Source organism: Odocoileus virginianus, chromosome 19 (assembly GCF_023699985.2).
Source record: "Odocoileus virginianus isolate 20LAN1187 ecotype Illinois chromosome 19, Ovbor_1.2, whole genome shotgun sequence".
NCBI lineage: Eukaryota > Metazoa > Chordata > Mammalia > Artiodactyla > Cervidae > Odocoileus > Odocoileus virginianus.
The window spans coordinates 2928940-2946447 of NC_069692.1; the positions used below are offsets into that span (position 1 = coordinate 2928940).

The 17508-nt window shown below is 41.8% G+C and overlaps 1 protein-coding gene across 7 annotated transcripts in view; it reads left to right on the forward strand.

The window, feature by feature from the left end:
• FILIP1 (filamin A interacting protein 1) overlaps positions 1-17508 on the forward strand; it is a 216326-nt gene that overhangs the window by 97106 nt on the left and 101712 nt on the right. For all 7 annotated transcript variants that reach the window (XM_070480788.1, XM_070480786.1, XM_020901263.2 and 4 more), the window contains one exon: positions 2790-3071. In XM_070480788.1, coding sequence (XP_070336889.1) covers positions 2796-3071 — 276 coding nt within the window. In that variant the 5' untranslated portion in view covers positions 2790-2795. The remainder of the gene's footprint in view (positions 1-2789; positions 3072-17508) is intronic.

Below are 17508 nucleotides of genomic sequence, written 5' to 3' on the forward strand. Positions count from 1 at the left end.
AAAGATAAAGGAAATCCAGGAAAATAAGACATTAGCACATGTACATTAAGGCTGTGTATGATTAAGTATAAAACATTGCCACCTTGGGAAATACTGCCTGGAACTTCCATTAATGCGTGATCTAAATTGAAGTTGTTAGATCAATATTTGATGTTCCATCCCAAAGAGCCTTAAGATCTTACAGAGAAAATTGCTTTAGATCAAAGAAGTGCACACATGGCATGGAGTCATGGGGAATCACAATTCAATTTGGGAAGCCCATGTATCTTAGTTGTGATGTGTCAAGAGTTAAATTTGAAACTGGGGGAGGAAAACTAATTTTTGCTTTACTCTTCTAAGGTCTTTGGCTGTTATATCCCTGTATTAAAAATACAGATTAATAGGAGGAAACAAATACAAGTTTAATAACCTGCGTACCTCCTGTTTACATGGGAGAGACACAGGAAAACCAAGAAACTCTCTGAAATGACCCAAGCTATCACCTTAAATACCAGCTTCAGCTAAAGGCAAAGGAAAGATGTTGAGCCACTTATGAGAGGTTACCAGGAAAGCCCAGTAAACAAGGAAAGCATAGTAAATACAGATTTAAGTCATTGCCTTCTGCATCGGTTAAGCATTTCTAGAGATTTTAGAGTTATAGTTCTTTTCCTGGTATAGCCAGGGAGACACCCTTACAAATGGAAGCTTTCTTTATAAATGTAAATATGTCTTAGTAAAGGGTAATTTCTACCCAGGTTTCAGAGTTTCATAAGTCCCTATTGTTTCTTAAAAAATAATGAGCTTAAAGTCATCAGTATGCCAAAGAGGTATATTTTGGGGTGGTATAATGTGCTTCCCTTCAAAGTTATTTGTCACATCTTTTCATTTTTTTGGCTTGGGACTTAAGTCAGCCCACTCTGCCTGCAAACAAGCTGTGATGAAATATAGTAGGTCTGTTCTGAAGTGCTCTGGCTCCCATTACAAAGAACATCTATTCTTTGTTCACCAAGGAAGCCCAAAAGATGCTCTTAAATTTTAGGAACTAATCACTGAATGAAGCAGAAAACATAGCGCTAGTGTTAAGGACCACTTCTTCGGTTTATAGTCTTCAAAATTAGGGTGCTATAGAAAGTTCACACACACACACACACACACACACACACACACACAAAAGGGTCCATTTTGTTGTAAGGGTTCAGTTAAAAAAAGGAGCATGAATGTAGATTTCAAGATTTGTTAGAAGAATTAAGTGTTCGCTATCTAAAAGGAAACATCACACTGTGTGTTTATTTTTCTATTATAAGCCTGGTGTTTTGAAAAGCTTTCCTTGGTTTCTTAACTATGGTTGGGTTCATAAAGGAAATTTACTTCCAGAAAAGAAGTCTCTGTATTTTATCTGGAATGGGTAATGAAAACCTTGCTGCTGAGCTGTTCAAGGGAAGAACTATTTATACCGTGAGTTTTAAATAAACCCATGCACTAAGCTCCTATGTTTAAGGATTTAAGCAAATTTTGTAGTACAGCCCCCAGGATATCAGAGGGATCTTCCCTGAACTTAGATTAGGGGCCTTGCCTTTGAGTTCAGTGTGTTTGTTTGTAATGTATCTGTTAACCAAGTTCTTTTGCTTAGAGACTGCATAAACATTCAAAAGAAAATGACTCAAGTGAGTTCCCCACGGACAAATTAATTTCTGTTTTGTTTTTTTCTTTATTTTACCTCAACATATTTTTTAAAAATATTGATTTTGAAGTTGGTCTTTTTCTCCCAATTCTTTGTACTTTTATTACTGTAAAATGACTGACATTAAAAAAGAACAACACCACCACCTGATTTTGAAAGAGTTTATGGAAAAGTAGAATCCCTTATCACTAAAAACTACCCCGCCCTCTTCCCTTGGCGTTTCCCTTTTTCTCTCTTCACTTCAAGTCCCCTCCCCTGACTCCATGTGGATTTTTCTGCACATTGTGACTTCTGACTTGTTCTTGGCAGGGTTTGAGGTTTGCATTTTCTGATAGATAATTTAGAATCACTTAAAAAAGTAAACTTTTTATGTTACAAAAACTTGAGATTCACAGAATTCTTGCAAAGATAATACTGGGGGATCCCTTAGACCCCACACCCAGTTTCCTCTGTAATTAAAACCTCATGTTAGTGTGGTACATTTGTTATAATTAATGAACAAATAGTGATACATTATTATTGACTAAGGTCCATGTTTTATTCATATTTCCTCAATTTTCCCCTAATGTCTTTTTTCCGTTTCAGGGTCCCTTCCAGATGCCACATTACATCATTTAGTTGTCATGTGTCCTTAGCTTCCTCTTGGCAGTGACAATTATTCAGATTTTCCTTGTTTTCGATGACCTGGATAGTTTTAAAGATCATGGGTCAAGCATTTTGAAGAGTGTTTCTCAGTTGGGATGGGTCTGATGTTTTTCTCATTATTAGCCTTGGGTCACGATTTGGGGGAAGGGCGACCACATAGGTCAAGTGCCATTGTTATCCCATCCTATCAAAGATGCAAACCATCAGCGTGAATTAGCACTGCTTGATGTTGATCTTTATTACTTGGCTTCGGATGTTTGTGACGTTAGAATCACATTTTCATTTTTCCCTGAAGATTGGTCAAAGTATTTTCCTGAAGTTTCTAATGATACCATCATTAAAGCTATAAGGAAGCTGGCTTGGGATTGATTTCCTGGTTTTTCTTTCTTGGTGACATTGTAAAGCCGCTATTCATTTCTAAGCAGTTAGGCAAAACTCATTTCAGTGGTGGTAAAAGCATCTTATCTTTTCTCATGTGCTGTAGGTGGGAATGAGATCCCGAAACCAGGGTGGTGAAAGTTCATCCAACGGGCATGTCTCCTGCCCCCAGTCCTCCATCATCAGCAATGCTGCTGATAAAAGTCTCTCAGAAGACACGAAAAAGAAGAACAAATCCAACAGAAAGGAGGATGATGTCACGGCTTCAGGAACTGTCAAACGACACCTAAAACCATCTGGAGAAAGTGAACGGAAAAGTAAGAAATCCTTGGAGTTGTCCAAGGAAGATCTCATCCAGCTACTCAGTATAATGGAAGGGGAGCTACAGGTAGAGTCAAATTTTCTCAGTTGTTGTGTCTTTAGTTTGAAGCTATAAAATAAGAGACTGTGAACCTGTCTCCCTCCCTGCATTGTGAACTTCGTGGGGAAGTGAATGTTTTTCTGTTCCTTCCTAAACCCTTAGTGCCTGGCGCAAGTTTCACTGAATACATTCTCATTGAATGAAAGAACAAATGGATAGAGCTGATTTAATGTCAAGCTTCTCTAAAAGCAGAAAATTTTTTCATGACACTTTTTTTTTGAGCTTTTTATTTTGTATTGGGGTATGGCTGAATAACAATGTTGTGATGATTTCAGGTGAGCAGTGAAGGGACTCAGCCATACATGTACATGAGTCCATTCTCCCCAAACTCCCCTCCCATCCAGGCTGCTATGTAACATTGAGCAGAGTTCCATGTGCTATACAGTAGGTCCTTGTCAGTTATTCATTTTAAATACAGGAGTGTGTACACAACCACCCTAAGCTCCCTAATTACATGATGTGTTTTTGGTAATAATTTATTAATAGCACTTAGTAGTAGGTAATCAATGAGGTTATCTAATTTAGGGACACTGGCTATGATTGCAAACTGCGGAAAAGTCATGATTCTTGTTTTTTTAAGTTATTTTTATTTATTCATTTATTTATGGCTGCTCTGGGTCTTTGTTGCTGAGTGTGGGCTTTTCTCTAGTTGTGTCAAGGGAAGACTACTCTCCAGTTTTGGTGGGTGGGCTCCTCGTCGCAGTGGCTCTCTGGCTTTAGGGTGAGTAGGCTTCAGAAGTTGTGGCATACTGGCTTAGTTGTTCTGAGGCATGTAGAATCTTCCTGGACCAGGAATTGAACCCGTGTCCCCTGCACCGGCAAGTGGATTCTTAACCACTGGACCACGAGGGAAGTCCAAAGTCCTGATTCTTAGAAGGCAGAGCTAAGATCAGTTGTTACTGTTGCTTTTTTCCAGGAGGTAGGGTAAAAGAGAGATGAAGAGACAGAGGGAAGAGAGGGAGAGAGAAAGAGAAGGAAACTTCATTTAAAGCAGTCTTACACTTTTCTCATTTTGGGGGTGACTTTCAGCTTTAATTTTCTACTATGTCATAGGAGTTGAGATGCACTCAAGTAAGCAGAACACTGTGCTATGAAAACCTAATCCTTCCACAAAGCATTTTCAAGTCTATTATCTCATTTGATCTCAATAAAAATGTGGGTGCCATTATCTACAATTTATAATGAGGAAACAGGCCCAGAAGGGTTAATGGGTTGGCCAGATGTCATCTTAGGCCTTCAGATTCTTGATCCTGGGCACTTAACACTGCCCATCCTCCCTCCTTCTGTGGCTGCCAGGTCCCCCATTAAGAGAATGTTTTTAAGCACTCAAAAGAGAGCTGGGATTCTCTTGAGTTTCTGAACCCTGGAAAATTATATTTCTGGAAGTGGGAAAACAATAACTTTTTTTTCTCTAGGAGAGGATGACTTAAGAGTGAGGTTGCTGTTTTCCTTGTTTTTGTTAGGTTCTTAGCTTGCCTAAGCCTCGAGGGGAACACTAACAATTGAATGAGATGAAGCCTTTGTTTGGTGCCCTTAGTATCAGACATAGTATTTGCAACCTACCCTAAACCAGGGGATCTGATCTGTTCCTGTTCTAATCTGTGTGTGCACTCAGATAAGGAAACCCCTGGGGTAAAGAGAAATAGAAAACATGCAAAACTCAAATGAAAAACAATCGAGCATGCCTGAGCTTACCATGTATGGGCTGAGAAAAATCACCTTTGCATTTCAAAGCAAAAGATGAAATTTTCCAGAGCACCACCATTACTAAAAATAGCTTCACCACTGCCAGAAATGTGGTTATTATTCAGCCTATTAATGTTTATTGTGTCAGGAGACAGAATATATTAGTCCAAATTTTTAGGCTGCCCCCAGAGTACAGCTATTGACCTGAGCGTGAGGTACAACAGTAATCTAAGAAATCATTACACAGGAATGTCATCAACTTATTTCTTCCAGACATGGTGGCTTATGTGAAGCTTATGGTTTTTCTAGACTCTAATAATTTCTGTAGAAGGCTCTTATATCATGGTAGACTGTGGACTGTATTTAAGATTCATGTGGCTTTTATCTTGGTGGTATTGCCAGATATGGTTCTAGAGCCTAGGCATGCAAAATAAAAGCCCAGTCACCTGGGACATTAAAGAAATTAGTCAGAAGGCTTCAAAGAAATGCATTTTGCTCTCTCTTAACCTTTATTAAGGATACCTTACCTTACACAAGATGTATTCCTGAGCAGCAATAAATAAGGAAAGAGTGTAAGATATTTGTTGGAGAGGCAGTGGAGGAAAAGAGAAATGAAGAGCTTGATATTGTAAGGAATGCCATAGGGAATTCATTTGCAAAGCAAGTAATCCATCCCCCATGTGCATTTCAACACACACACACACACATAAGTACATGCACTGGTAAATGCAGATTTCACAATACTAGACTTGTTAAAAATGAGAGTGTTCCTTTATTTAGAGCTGTAGATTCACTGTCACAGGAGGTTGCGTGTGTACTGTAGCTGAGAGTGGGAGGCAGTCAGCATTAGCTAATGTGAGTGGGCTGGTGGGAATGTGACAGCTACGTACCAGGTTTGCCACACTAGAGACAAGGGGGAAAAAAGGTCTATCTGAAAAAAGATCTGGTGCTGAGAAGAGAGGCAAGGAGTTTAGGGACCCACAGCTCAGGCCTGTATGTTCTGCAGCTTGATGAGTGTTTTATGAGCTTTTAGCGAGTTGTCTCCCTGAGCTTCAAAGGCTACCCATCACCCTCCCTTTATGGAGCAACTGTGAAATGACTCAAACACCTTCCTCTGCAGGTGGTGTTCCAAGATTCTTAAAGTATCAGGGCTGCCAAGCAGCTTTGAGGTGTCTACCCACCTCTTTTATGTTACAAATGTGAAACTGACACTCAAATGAGTTAGGTGACTTGCCCAAGGTCACACAGCAATTTAGTTAACATTTACTCCAAATCTAGCTTCCCTTTCTCTCAGTCCAGTGTCCCTCCTTTAATAGTATTTTTCAATCAGGGGACATGCAAGTGGGGTATGCAGGGCCTTTATATTTATTCTTCAGTCTCCAGAATTTCTTTCAAGTAGACTCACTAAGAGGTGCAAGTTTGATGCTTGGGTCAGGAAGATCACCAGAAGGAAGGCATGGCAACCCGCTCCAGTGTTCTTGCCTGGAGAATCCCATGGACAGAGGATCCTGGTGGGCTAGAGTCCATGGGTTTGCAAAGAGTTGGACACGACTGAAGTGACTTCACACAGAGAACTCCAGGGCCAAAGCCATTTTGTAGAAAGATGGTAAGCGAAATTGAGGAAGGTTTCAAAGAGATGGGGTGTGAGCTGGGCCTTGCATTGTGGTGTGATGTGGATCATGAGAAAAAGAGGGGCAGTGGGGAGATGACCGCATGGCCATGGGCTGGGTGCCACATTGCCCTGGGGCTTCAGGTCCACTGATCTATGAGGGTCAACCTTTGGGGGGGCTAGAACTACTGGTCAAAAGCAGAGGGGGTGACACACAGACAAAAAGGCATATAATACTGGAGAGATGAGCTGGAGATCAAGCCTGCTTGTAGGAGATGTACCCTGGAAGTAACTTGCAGACAAAGAAGGAGATGCAGTTTCACTCATATGCTTCACGCCAATTTTCTCTTTCTCAAACTTCTTTGTGATCTCTCTCAATCTTTTCATCTCTGCAGGTTCTGAACACTGCAGACAATTTTCTGTGTTCCTGGTATCAGTGCTCTGTGGCCTTTGGAATCTGTTGTATGTAACCTGTGGGAATCTGTCGAATCAACCTTATGGACAGAATGACCTTTATTGTTAGCACTGGCTCTTTGCAAAATTTGCAAACTTGCTGGGTTTTTATTGTTGTTGTTGCTGTTTGTTTGCTTGCTTTTTGCCAGTAAGGAGGTGTCCAGGGAACTCATGAAGTTCGCCTTAAAGGTGTACATTAGAAATGGAGTTGCCCCTCACAGGGATTTTTGCATTTTAAGGAGTCTTGTGTGGAACTGGTGATGTCGTGCCCTTGGTCTTCAACAGGGACAGCCTTCCAGACTTTTCAAGCCACACCTTAGCAGATGCAAACTTGTCGTTTCAGCACAATGTCAGAAGGCTTTGCCTGAATAGAAGCAGCTGGAGTAGTTTCCATGATTACACTTCTGCTTCCAGTAACATGTACTTTCTAATAAATTGAAATATTTTTACTCTCTGGGTGAAAAACTGGTTACATATTTCCCAGACTAAACTGAAAATAATGAAATAGTACTCCCAGGCCATCATTTGGGCATCATGATTAATTTCCCCTTGTATTTGTCCAAAAATAGCACTTTTAAGAAGCCAGTCAATTTGGCTGCACTAAAAACAACCAAAGTTCAAAGGAAACAGTACTCACATCAAAAAGCCATAATACAGAATACTTGGCAGAAGGATATTCTTGTAGGATAATTCAAAACCAGAATACTAATGATTTTTCTTGATGCAAAAAATAGCTAACTTTTTTATACAGTAAATTCCCTTGACATAGCCACTCAAATACTGTTAGTAAAACAAAACTCAAATTGGGTTTCATCATTTTTTTCCTTCTTGTCTATGTAGGTAGTTCTCTTCTACCTGTGTATAAGGAGGTTCAGAGAATAGGCTTATTAGATAATGTAACTCGACAAGGCACCCCTGAAACAGTGCACCTCAGATTGGGACTTGTCCTGGGACAAGACCCATGTCCTGGGACTCAGACCTGGGCAAAACGCTGCGTGGGACTCCAACCCACCATCACTTAATTGAGATCACTGATCTGCTGTCTGGACTTCCTGAGGCCAGGTGCTTTGTCTCAAACGGAATTCAACAAGAGGCAAAGTAATAGACAAGATATAGATTTATTAATATAGGATGCTTGTAAGAGATGCAAGTGGGCAGGTTGGGGAGCTCTGCCCTGAGGATTAAGTGGGCTACAGTTTTATAGTCAAAGGAAACGGGGAGGGGGAAGACCACTTTCTTCAAGGAGTGAGGCGTCTAGATACGAAGGAGGAACTAGGGATGTATCAGGCAGGAGAGTGTCAAACCCTCTGAGGTCAAACTAAAATTTTCATTGTTTTTGTTCAGTCACCAAGTCATGTCCCACTCGTGACCCCATGGACTGCAGCACTCCAGGCTTCCCTGCCTCTCACCATCTCCCAAGTTTGCCCAAGTTCATATCCATTGAATCGATGATGCCATCCAACCATCTCATCCTCTGTTGTCCTCTTCTCTTTCAGCCTTCAATCTTTCCCAGCATCAGGATCTTCTCCATTGAGTTGGCTGTTTGCATCAGGTGGCCAAAGTATTCGAGCTTCAGCTTCAGCCTCAGTCCTTCCAATGAGTATTCAGGGTTAATTTCCCTTAAGATTGACCAGTTTGATCTCCTTGCTGTCAAAGGGACTCTCAAGAGTCTTCTCCAACACCACAGTTCAAAAGCATCAATTCTTTAGCATTCTGCCTTCTTTATGGTCCAGCTCTCACATCCGTATATGACAAATCAAAAGGCCATACCCTTGGCTATACAGGCCTTTGTTGGCAAAGTGATGTCTTTACTTTTTAACGCACTGTCTAGGTTTGTCATAGCTTTCCTGCCAAGAAGCAGCTGTCTTCTAATATCATGACTGCAGCCACCATCCTCAGTGATTTTACAGCCCAAGAAGGGGAAATCTGTCACTGCTTCCACCTTTTCCCTTTCTATTTGCCACCGCTTGATGGTAAATAGACTGGATGTCATAATCTTATTATTTTTTTTTTAACATTGAGTTTTGAGCAGGCTTTTTTCACTCTCCTCCTTCACCCTCATTAAGAAACTCTTTAGTTTTTCTTTGCTTTCTGCCATTAGAGTGGTATATCATTTGTATTTAAATCAGTAGAAGAGTGGTGACATTTTTCTTCCATCTAATGGCCTGGGGCATATCTCATACTTTTATTTTTGGCTTTATAGTCAAGCAAGCCTATTTCATTCCACGACATTCCAACAGCTTTCTTGAGTGACCATTAACTTACAGTGGTCTCCCAAGTCTCCTAGGTTTCTCTCTCTATCTCTAGTCCCCTCCTGGGACTTCTACAGCTACCTGTGTAATAACTACCATTGTTGTTCAGTTGCTCAGTCATATCTGACTCTTTGCGACCCCATGGAATGCAGCATGCCAGGCCTCCCTGTCCTTCACCAACTCCTGGAGCTTGATCAAACTCATGTCCATTGAGTTGGTGATGCCATCCAACCATCTCATCCTCTGTTGCCCACTCTCCTCCTGTCTTCAGTCTTTCCCAGCATCAAGGTCTTTTCAACAAGTTGGCTCTTTGCATCAGATGGCTAAGTATTGGAGCTTCAGCTTCAACATCAGTCCTTCCAATGAACATTCAGGACTGAATTCCTTTAGGGTTGACTGGTTGGATCTGTTTATAGTCCAAGGGACTCTCAAGAATCTCCTCCAGCACCATAGCTCAAAAGCATCAATACCGTATTCTATCCCTATCACCACCATTCTCCTTGGCTTTGGTGCTCACCAGGCTGAGTCAGCGGCAGTTACCACACACTGAGAAATCTTCCTTCATCTGGATGCCTGGCAGAAGACATTGTTGTATTTCCAAGGTAATTTATGAAATAGATAATATGCTTGTGGATTGTTAGAAATTTCTTCTATTCTCTCCTTTTGGGGCTCCAGCCATTTTCTTAACTGTTTACTGGTTTTTTTTTTTAATCTCTCTACTACCTACTATAGATGAGCCCTCTGTCCACTCTCTTTTTCTCACCAACAAAGTTTATTCATTCTTAGTGAAAGTGAAGTCACTCAGTCATGACCGACTCTTTGCGACCCCAGGGACTGTAGCCTGCCACTCATGGGATTTTCCAGGCAAGAGTACTGGAGGGGGTTGCCATTTCCTTCTCCAGGGGATCTTCCTGACCCAGTGATCAAACCCAGGTCTCCCAAATTGCAGGCAGACGCTTTACCGTCTGAGCCACCAGGGAAGCCATTCATTCTTTGGGCTTTAATTAACTAATTTAAAATTGATTGATCTTGCAATATTTAAGAAACATTGCACTACTGGAAGCCTGGAAAATGCAAAATTAAGTAATAATAATACTCGTAGCTAAAATTTGATGAGCTCCTGCTATGTGCCAAGCATGGTTTTTGGCATGGTTTTTCCTCAAGGCAGTCATGAGGAAAGAGCTCATGATCTGGTAGGATAGATGAGAATGTATAGGAATAAATATTTTGTAGGGTAGCTGCAATGCAAATTGCTGTTGTCGTTGTTCAGTCACTAAGTCGTTTCTGACTCTTTGCAACCTTATGGATGGCAGCACACCAAGCTTCCCTGTCCTTCACCGTCTCCTGGAGTTTGCTCAGATTCATGGCCACTGGGTTGGTAATACTATCTATCTCTTCCCCTGCTGCAAAGCAAATTAGGGAGTACAAACACGGGAAAGATTGTGTAAATCCCAGGAGATGAGCGAAGAAAAGCTTCACTGAAGAATTAGATCTCGAAGAATTGTAGGTCTTGGACAGGCACAGAGGAGCATAGGAACTAACTTCGCAGAATCAGACAGACAGCAGGTGGACAAGTATGGGTCGTGTTCATGGTGAATGGTCTCCCTTCTGTGGAGAAGGATTTGGTGGATGTAAAGCTACAGGTCTGTTTGGAGACCACAAATAAGGCGGTCTTACGTGGACTGAAAAACAACAGTCAGAGGTGTGGGGATCCCAGAGGAGTGGAGGATGCAGAAGCCAAAGGAGTCGAGATTGTCAAGAAGAAAAGAGAAATTGTGTCGGTCAAATCAACAGAGAATTTCAGCTGGATATGATTGAAAGGTGTTTGTTGGGTTTTCAGGTCTGGAAGTCATGGGGAGTATTTGCCAGGGATGTTTCACTGAGTAGAAGTCTATTGCCAGTGGTTTGAGAAGTGAAGGGAGGTTAAAGAAATAGAGTAACATGTTCTAGTGAAAATCCAAGAATTTATTATAGAAAGTAGAATTTTTTTTTTGTCTTGAAGAGTTAATCAGATCTCTCTCTCTTTTTTTTTTTTTTTGGACACAGCCAAATAAGGCAAATTTCTCTTCTTTTTCACACAACAGTAAATCATTTGCCTGGCACAGAGCATGCCCTTTGTTGATCTCCTGCTTTGAAATCACCGTGTTACTTTTCTCTACTTCAGGGCTTTAAGTGAAACATGGGCGCATTAAAAAGTAAAAGACTGAAACAGCGTGACTTGAATGAAAAGTCCTGCGGAGAAATGTTAGGTACTTGACCTTATTAGCGCTGACTCTGAGCTGTAGCTTACTCCCTGTCTGTGTGCGTGCGTGCCAAGCCACTTCCGTCGTGTCCGACTGTAGCCCGCCAGGCTCCTCTGTCCATGGGATTCTCCAGGCAAGAATACTGGAGTGGGTAGCCATGCCCTCCCCCGGGGGATCTTCCCGACCCAGGGATCGGAACCCACGTCCCTGCGTCTTCTGCATTGGCAGGTGGGTTCTTTACCACTAGCTCCACCTGGGAAGCCCCCCTGTCTGCGTACTTCCCACTTTCTGGGCTGTGGTGGTGGCTACAGTCAGCCAATGTAGATACTATTTGGAAGACCTTAGGTAATGAAGGAGGAGAAAGATAAAAAGACAGCTAGAAGGAAACTCAAGTGAAGGGAGTATTTTGAATGATGAAACAGACTTTACTGTGTTTTATGGGTTAAAGGGTTATGGGGCCAAAAAGGAGCAGGGTCGAAGATACAGCAAACAGCAAGAATTTTGGATAAACCAAAGTCTTAAAGGCGGCAGGAGGGAGGGAATTAAAAACATGGTTCGGGGTCTGACCTTGGGGTTTGCCCTTGAAAAGTAGGGAGAGCCTTCCTATTGTGTGACAGAGAGAAGGAAGAAGAATGGGTGGGGATAAATGCACCATTCATAGAGAACGGGTGGGCAACTGAGGGAGACATGCCCAAAGCCTCAGTTTTCTCAGCAAGGAAAAGACAAAGTGATATGCTGCTGAAAGCAGCAAGACCGGGGCCAAGCCATGGTCCTAAGGATAATGATGAACAGCTGCATTGCTACCCAGGAGAATGTTGAGGAAGGAGATTGTGGACAAACAGGAACACTAATGAGTGGACTTGAGGACTCAGCTAGCAGAAAGACCGGGTGTGTGCAGTGGCCGTCTAGATGCCAGAGTGTACAGGGGTGCTATGGCTCTGGATCCGGGGCTGAAGTCGTCCCAGGGGATGCAGGGGAGAGACAGAAGTGAAAGAAGTGGAGTATGTTGGCAAGACAGCATCCAGCAAGGAAGCGACATTGGAAAGAGTGAGCACATCCACGGGAGGATGGGCCAGAGAGGGCTGGAGAGATGAAGCTGAGCTATTCACACTTAAATTTTCTGTGCGGTGTGGGTTTAACTAATGTACAGTCTTGGGTGCAGTCCTGGGAGTGGAAGTGAAGGCAATTGGAATGGATGAGTTCAAGGAATGGTAAAGTTAGGATATTGGCTAAAGTCATGAGTGTTGAAACCTCCTAGGATGATGGTGGGATTTGGAGTGGAGAGCTAGTCTGTATCATTTAGTAAGTATGAGGGTTGGGGAGCAAAAGATCAGCAGATAATTGCTGCCAACTATTTTCGTTGACTATTTTCTTTGAAGTGCTTCTCTGATCATATCATGCAGGTGCTTAGGAATTTACAAGAGATCTCTAGACCCTATCAGATTGAAATCTAAATTGATCAGACTGGTCTGTAAAAATCTATTTACTAACAGGCCTCCCCTTAACCATGAAAGCTTATCTTTCATGTTCCTTAACTTGACCCTGCCTATCAAACCAGGCAGTCTCCAATTCTTCCCCAGCCCTGACCTAGACACTCACATGTACAATCTCAGATACTATTACCATCCCAGTGTTTTTCTCCTGGCTTCTCTATATTTCTCCACCTTAATATTACTTACAGAACAGATATTGAGGATCTTTAGGAAAATTGAGGACATGTATTTGTCCTTGTTCTACCCTATACTTCCCTCATGTACGAGTCAAGATTTCTTTTTTTCCTTTTTTAATTAAAGATTTAATTTTTTATAGCAGTTTTGGGATCACAGTAAAATTGAGAGGAAGGTACAGTGATTTTCCCATATGCCCTCTGCCCCACCCCACATGCATATCTTTCTGTGTTATCAACATCCCCCAGTAGGGTTGGACACTTGTTACACTTGATGAATCTACAGGACACATCATAATCACCCAAGACCTGTAGTTTACCTTAGGGCACACTTTTGGTGTGTACGTTGGTTTGGAAAATGTATAATGATATGTGGACTTCCCAGGTGGTAAAGAACCTGCCTGCCAATGCAGGAGATGTAGAGATGTGGGTTTGGTCCCTGGAATTGGGAAGATTCCCTGGGGGAGGGCACAGCAACCCACTCCAGTATCCTTGCCTGGAGAATCCTATGGACAGGGGAGCCTGGCAGTCTATAGTCCACGGGGTTGCAAAGAGTCAAACACAACAGAAACAGCTTAGCATGCATGATGTTACATATCTATCGTTATTAGTACCTTACAGAATATTTTCTCTGCTCTAAAAATCCTCTGTGCTCCACCTATTCATCTCTCTCCCAACCTTACACAAATATCTTTTAGTTCCCGTCACATACACATTTCCCACGTGTTTTATGTACTTACTTATATCTGTTGCCTGAAACAGTTTGAGAGAAGGGGTTGTGTCTTCTGCTCCTTTCATGAGGCTCATTGCACCTAGAAAAGGGCTGGACATCTTTGTTTATCTACTGTTAACTAGTGATTGTTCTCAGAAGATCCTAATATTTGTACGCCCTATGCTGCTGCTGCTACTGCTAAGTCACTTCAGTCGTGTCCGACTCTGTGCGACCCCATAGACGGCAGCCTACCAGGCTCCCCCGTCCCTGGGATTCTCCAGGCAAGAACACTGGAGTGGGTTGCCATTTCCTTCTCCAATGCATGAAAGTGAAAAGTGAATGGGAAGTCACTCCTTCATATCCCACTCTTAGCAACCCCATGAACTGCAGCCTACCAGGCTCCTCCGTCCATAGGATTTTCCAGGCAAGAGTACTGGAGTGGGGTGCCATTGCCTTCTCATGCCCTATGAGACAGCCATAAGGTTATTATTTTTAATGTCTGCAAAAGACTTTGAACTATATAAAGCATGGGTTCATAGTATACACAGTGTTATTGATTTAATAGTAATGGTCCCAAATGTTTATGATATTCCTACTACAGTACTATGATTCTACCTTTCTGTCATCTTTAACAAGAGATGTCATAACTCCACCGGGAATGCTAATAGTCAGTTCAGATGGAATTACCAAGAGCACCCAAGCAAGACAGGCTTATCCTACAAGAGTATCATTTATCACTTCTTTGTTTAGAGATGGCTTTTCTTTTCCTGAATTCCATTTGTCACATGGTAGGACTTCCCATAGAATCTCTGTGCTTCTGAAGAATGAGGTTTTTAGTTACTCTGCTGGCTTTTGAAATTGATGACTCACCTGTACTTAATATGCTCCATCTTTAGAATCTGGGGCTGAGGTCACTCTGAGAAAGGCTGCCCAGTGAAATCTCACACCACCAAAGTGGTCAGCATGCTGAGAATGGTATGTCTTTGCTAAGTTTAGGAGGCAGCAAAGAGACAGGTTGCTCTCTGATTAAAATCAGGACCAGATCTGATCTTTGTTGAATGTGATGCTTCAGAATCTCTTGTATCCAGGAGTATTGTTAGTATTTTGGCAAAGAGCTTTGGCTGCTGATTTTCACTGTTAGGCAGAATATTTTTAGCGCTCCCATTAGAATCAGAAATTTGCCTTCTCTGCAGTGAGAATAAGATACTCATTGATGCTATAAGGGAGAAGGGTGATTTTATGAGAAATGTAAAAAAAATTAATAAAGAAAATGCCCTGTACAATAAATCTTTTATTATTTATGACACTCTGGACATTGGAAAATACTATACAGGAGTAGCATGTGAAAGACACAGAGTTCTCCTATAAATGACTACAGCCTGTATTTTTTTAGTGAAACTGACGTCATTTGTAAACAAAGTACATCTTAATATCCAACTCACCTATGTAAATATTTCTCAATTATTTAGAGTATGTTCTCTGTTTTTCAGTGAAATCAGAGTTTGTAGAGATCACTGTAATGAGAAAAATGCATTGAATGGAGTAAGATTTGGGGCATAATAGATGTGTGATTCCAGGAAAGATGTCAGTTAGAATACTGACAGGTCAGAAGTTCAGAGGAGAGATAAGGTCTAGACTTGCAGTGTCCCAAAGAGCTTTATATGAAGAAGAAAATGTTTGGTAACTATCCTGTCCTATATGGTAGCTACTAGCCACAGGATTTGAAATATGGCTAACATGGCTGGAGAACTGATATTTAAACTTTATTTAATATAATTAATTTAAATAGCCACATGTAATGGCTGCATCATGGATATGGGGCAACAAACAGGGCCCTCACCTGGAGAGATAGTAGTTGAAGCCAAGGGATAGAGAATAAAAGAAAAAGTCAAGTCCAAAGACAGACACTTCCTTAGAGAACAACTATGATTAAGACAGGGTACAATATGACATTTCAATGTAGCTCAAAGTAATTGCTTTGCATAGTTAACTTCATAACAAGGCCATCATTCACATGAAACCTATACAGTGTACTTCACTGGAAACCACTTCTTTGCTTTGTCTTGTCATCCTGATACACTGCAAGGCATGGATATATTTATGTATCTAATCCAATTGCAAACAGAAATTAATAATAGATATTGCTAAATAAATTACTGCATGGCAAACTAAAAAAAAAAAAAAAAAAAAAAGATGGGGAGAGAGAAAAGAACTGGCCAAAAAGGAAGAGAGGGCATGCTTAAAGTTAAAGCAAGACAGACCTCAACCACCTGAACCTGATGCCTAGTGGGTGCCAAGGAGAGCACTTCAGAAAGAATTAGAGAGCAGCGCTTTCTTGAGCCAGCATTCAGACGGTGCGGCTTTAAAGGAATGGTGAGTGTTGGTGTCAGATTGCTGGTGTCTGGAAGTGCTCGGGCCAACTTTGCTCTTGAGAAGTTCGTGGATAGGGAAAGACGGCGGAGCTGGCTGAGGGGAGAGTAGGGGTGTGGGGAGGCTTATCGTATGTTTTGGTCTGTCTTGGAAAGGAACACCTGAACAGGTTTGTAGGTGTTAGACACTGATGTCTTCCCCAAATACTACCCCCCTCCACCCCGTCCGTTGCTCCCTTGATTCACAACTCCTGGATGCTCTGATCTTCTCTCTTACTTACACAATGGAGGTCTTCTCAAGTTCTCTCCGTCCTCCCCCATCCCCACGCTTCACCTACCCTTTTTCCCCTTCCCCTTCACTCAGAGAGAAAAGGAAAGTGAGGTCGCTCAGTTGTGTCTGACTCTTAGCGACCCCATGGACTGCAGCCCACCAGGCTCCTCCATCCATGGGATTTTCCAGACAAGAATACTGGAGTGGGTTGCCATTTCCTTCTCCAGGGGATCTTCCCAAACCTGGGATCAAACCTGGGTCTCCCGCATTGTAGGTGGATGCTTTACCATCTGAGCCACCAGGGAAGTCCTTAATCAGAGAGAAGTATCCCTTTTATATCAAGGTTAGTTCTGTTGATATGATCCTACCTTCTTCCCAGATTGATTTATACACCTCTTTCCCAGCCCCGCTCCCATCCCTGAATCTCTCTCTCTGCCTTGCCATGATCTGCAACTTGTTGGGGGCATGACCACTTTCCACATAAGAGGAGGTAAAATAACCAGAGTTTCTGGGCTTCTTTAGACATGCAATTGTTGTCTGTCAGCCTGGTCTCCATCCCCCAGGGAGTCTGCACATGGAATATTTAGGTCATTTATTTTCCAGTCTTCTCCTGACTACATGCCTACTCCCTTTTCTCCTTCCATCCTATCCAGGTTCCAATCTCCTCACATAGATACATTCACCTTCATCATTTTCTATCTCACTTGACTATTTTTAACAAAACTTCTACTCATCCACATTTTTCTTTTTAAAAACAATCTTAAATTACAAATTCCTAGAGGATAGACTCTGTAAAGCCCTTGATAAATGCTTTTTGAAAGTTACTTTTAGTCCCAATTGGGAAATATAGTTTTTTTTTTAAAGTGGATTACCATTTTAATTTTTTTTTTCTAAAAGTATTTCATGTTAAATCCAGAGGCTGGCTTTGGCAGAATCTTCAGCATAGTGATCAAGAGTGAGGATATTCCAAGGAAACATCAGGGGACAGTGAACTTTGTGGTTTTGTTTTCTATCTTTCACGGTACCTTGTGCCCTGTGTTATTTTATGCATTTTCTCATTGGATGTGCAGGCCAATATTGGTGACAGAACTGTCTCTCACTTGGGGACCAGATAGTACCCTGAAAACCCCGTCATCCTCAGCC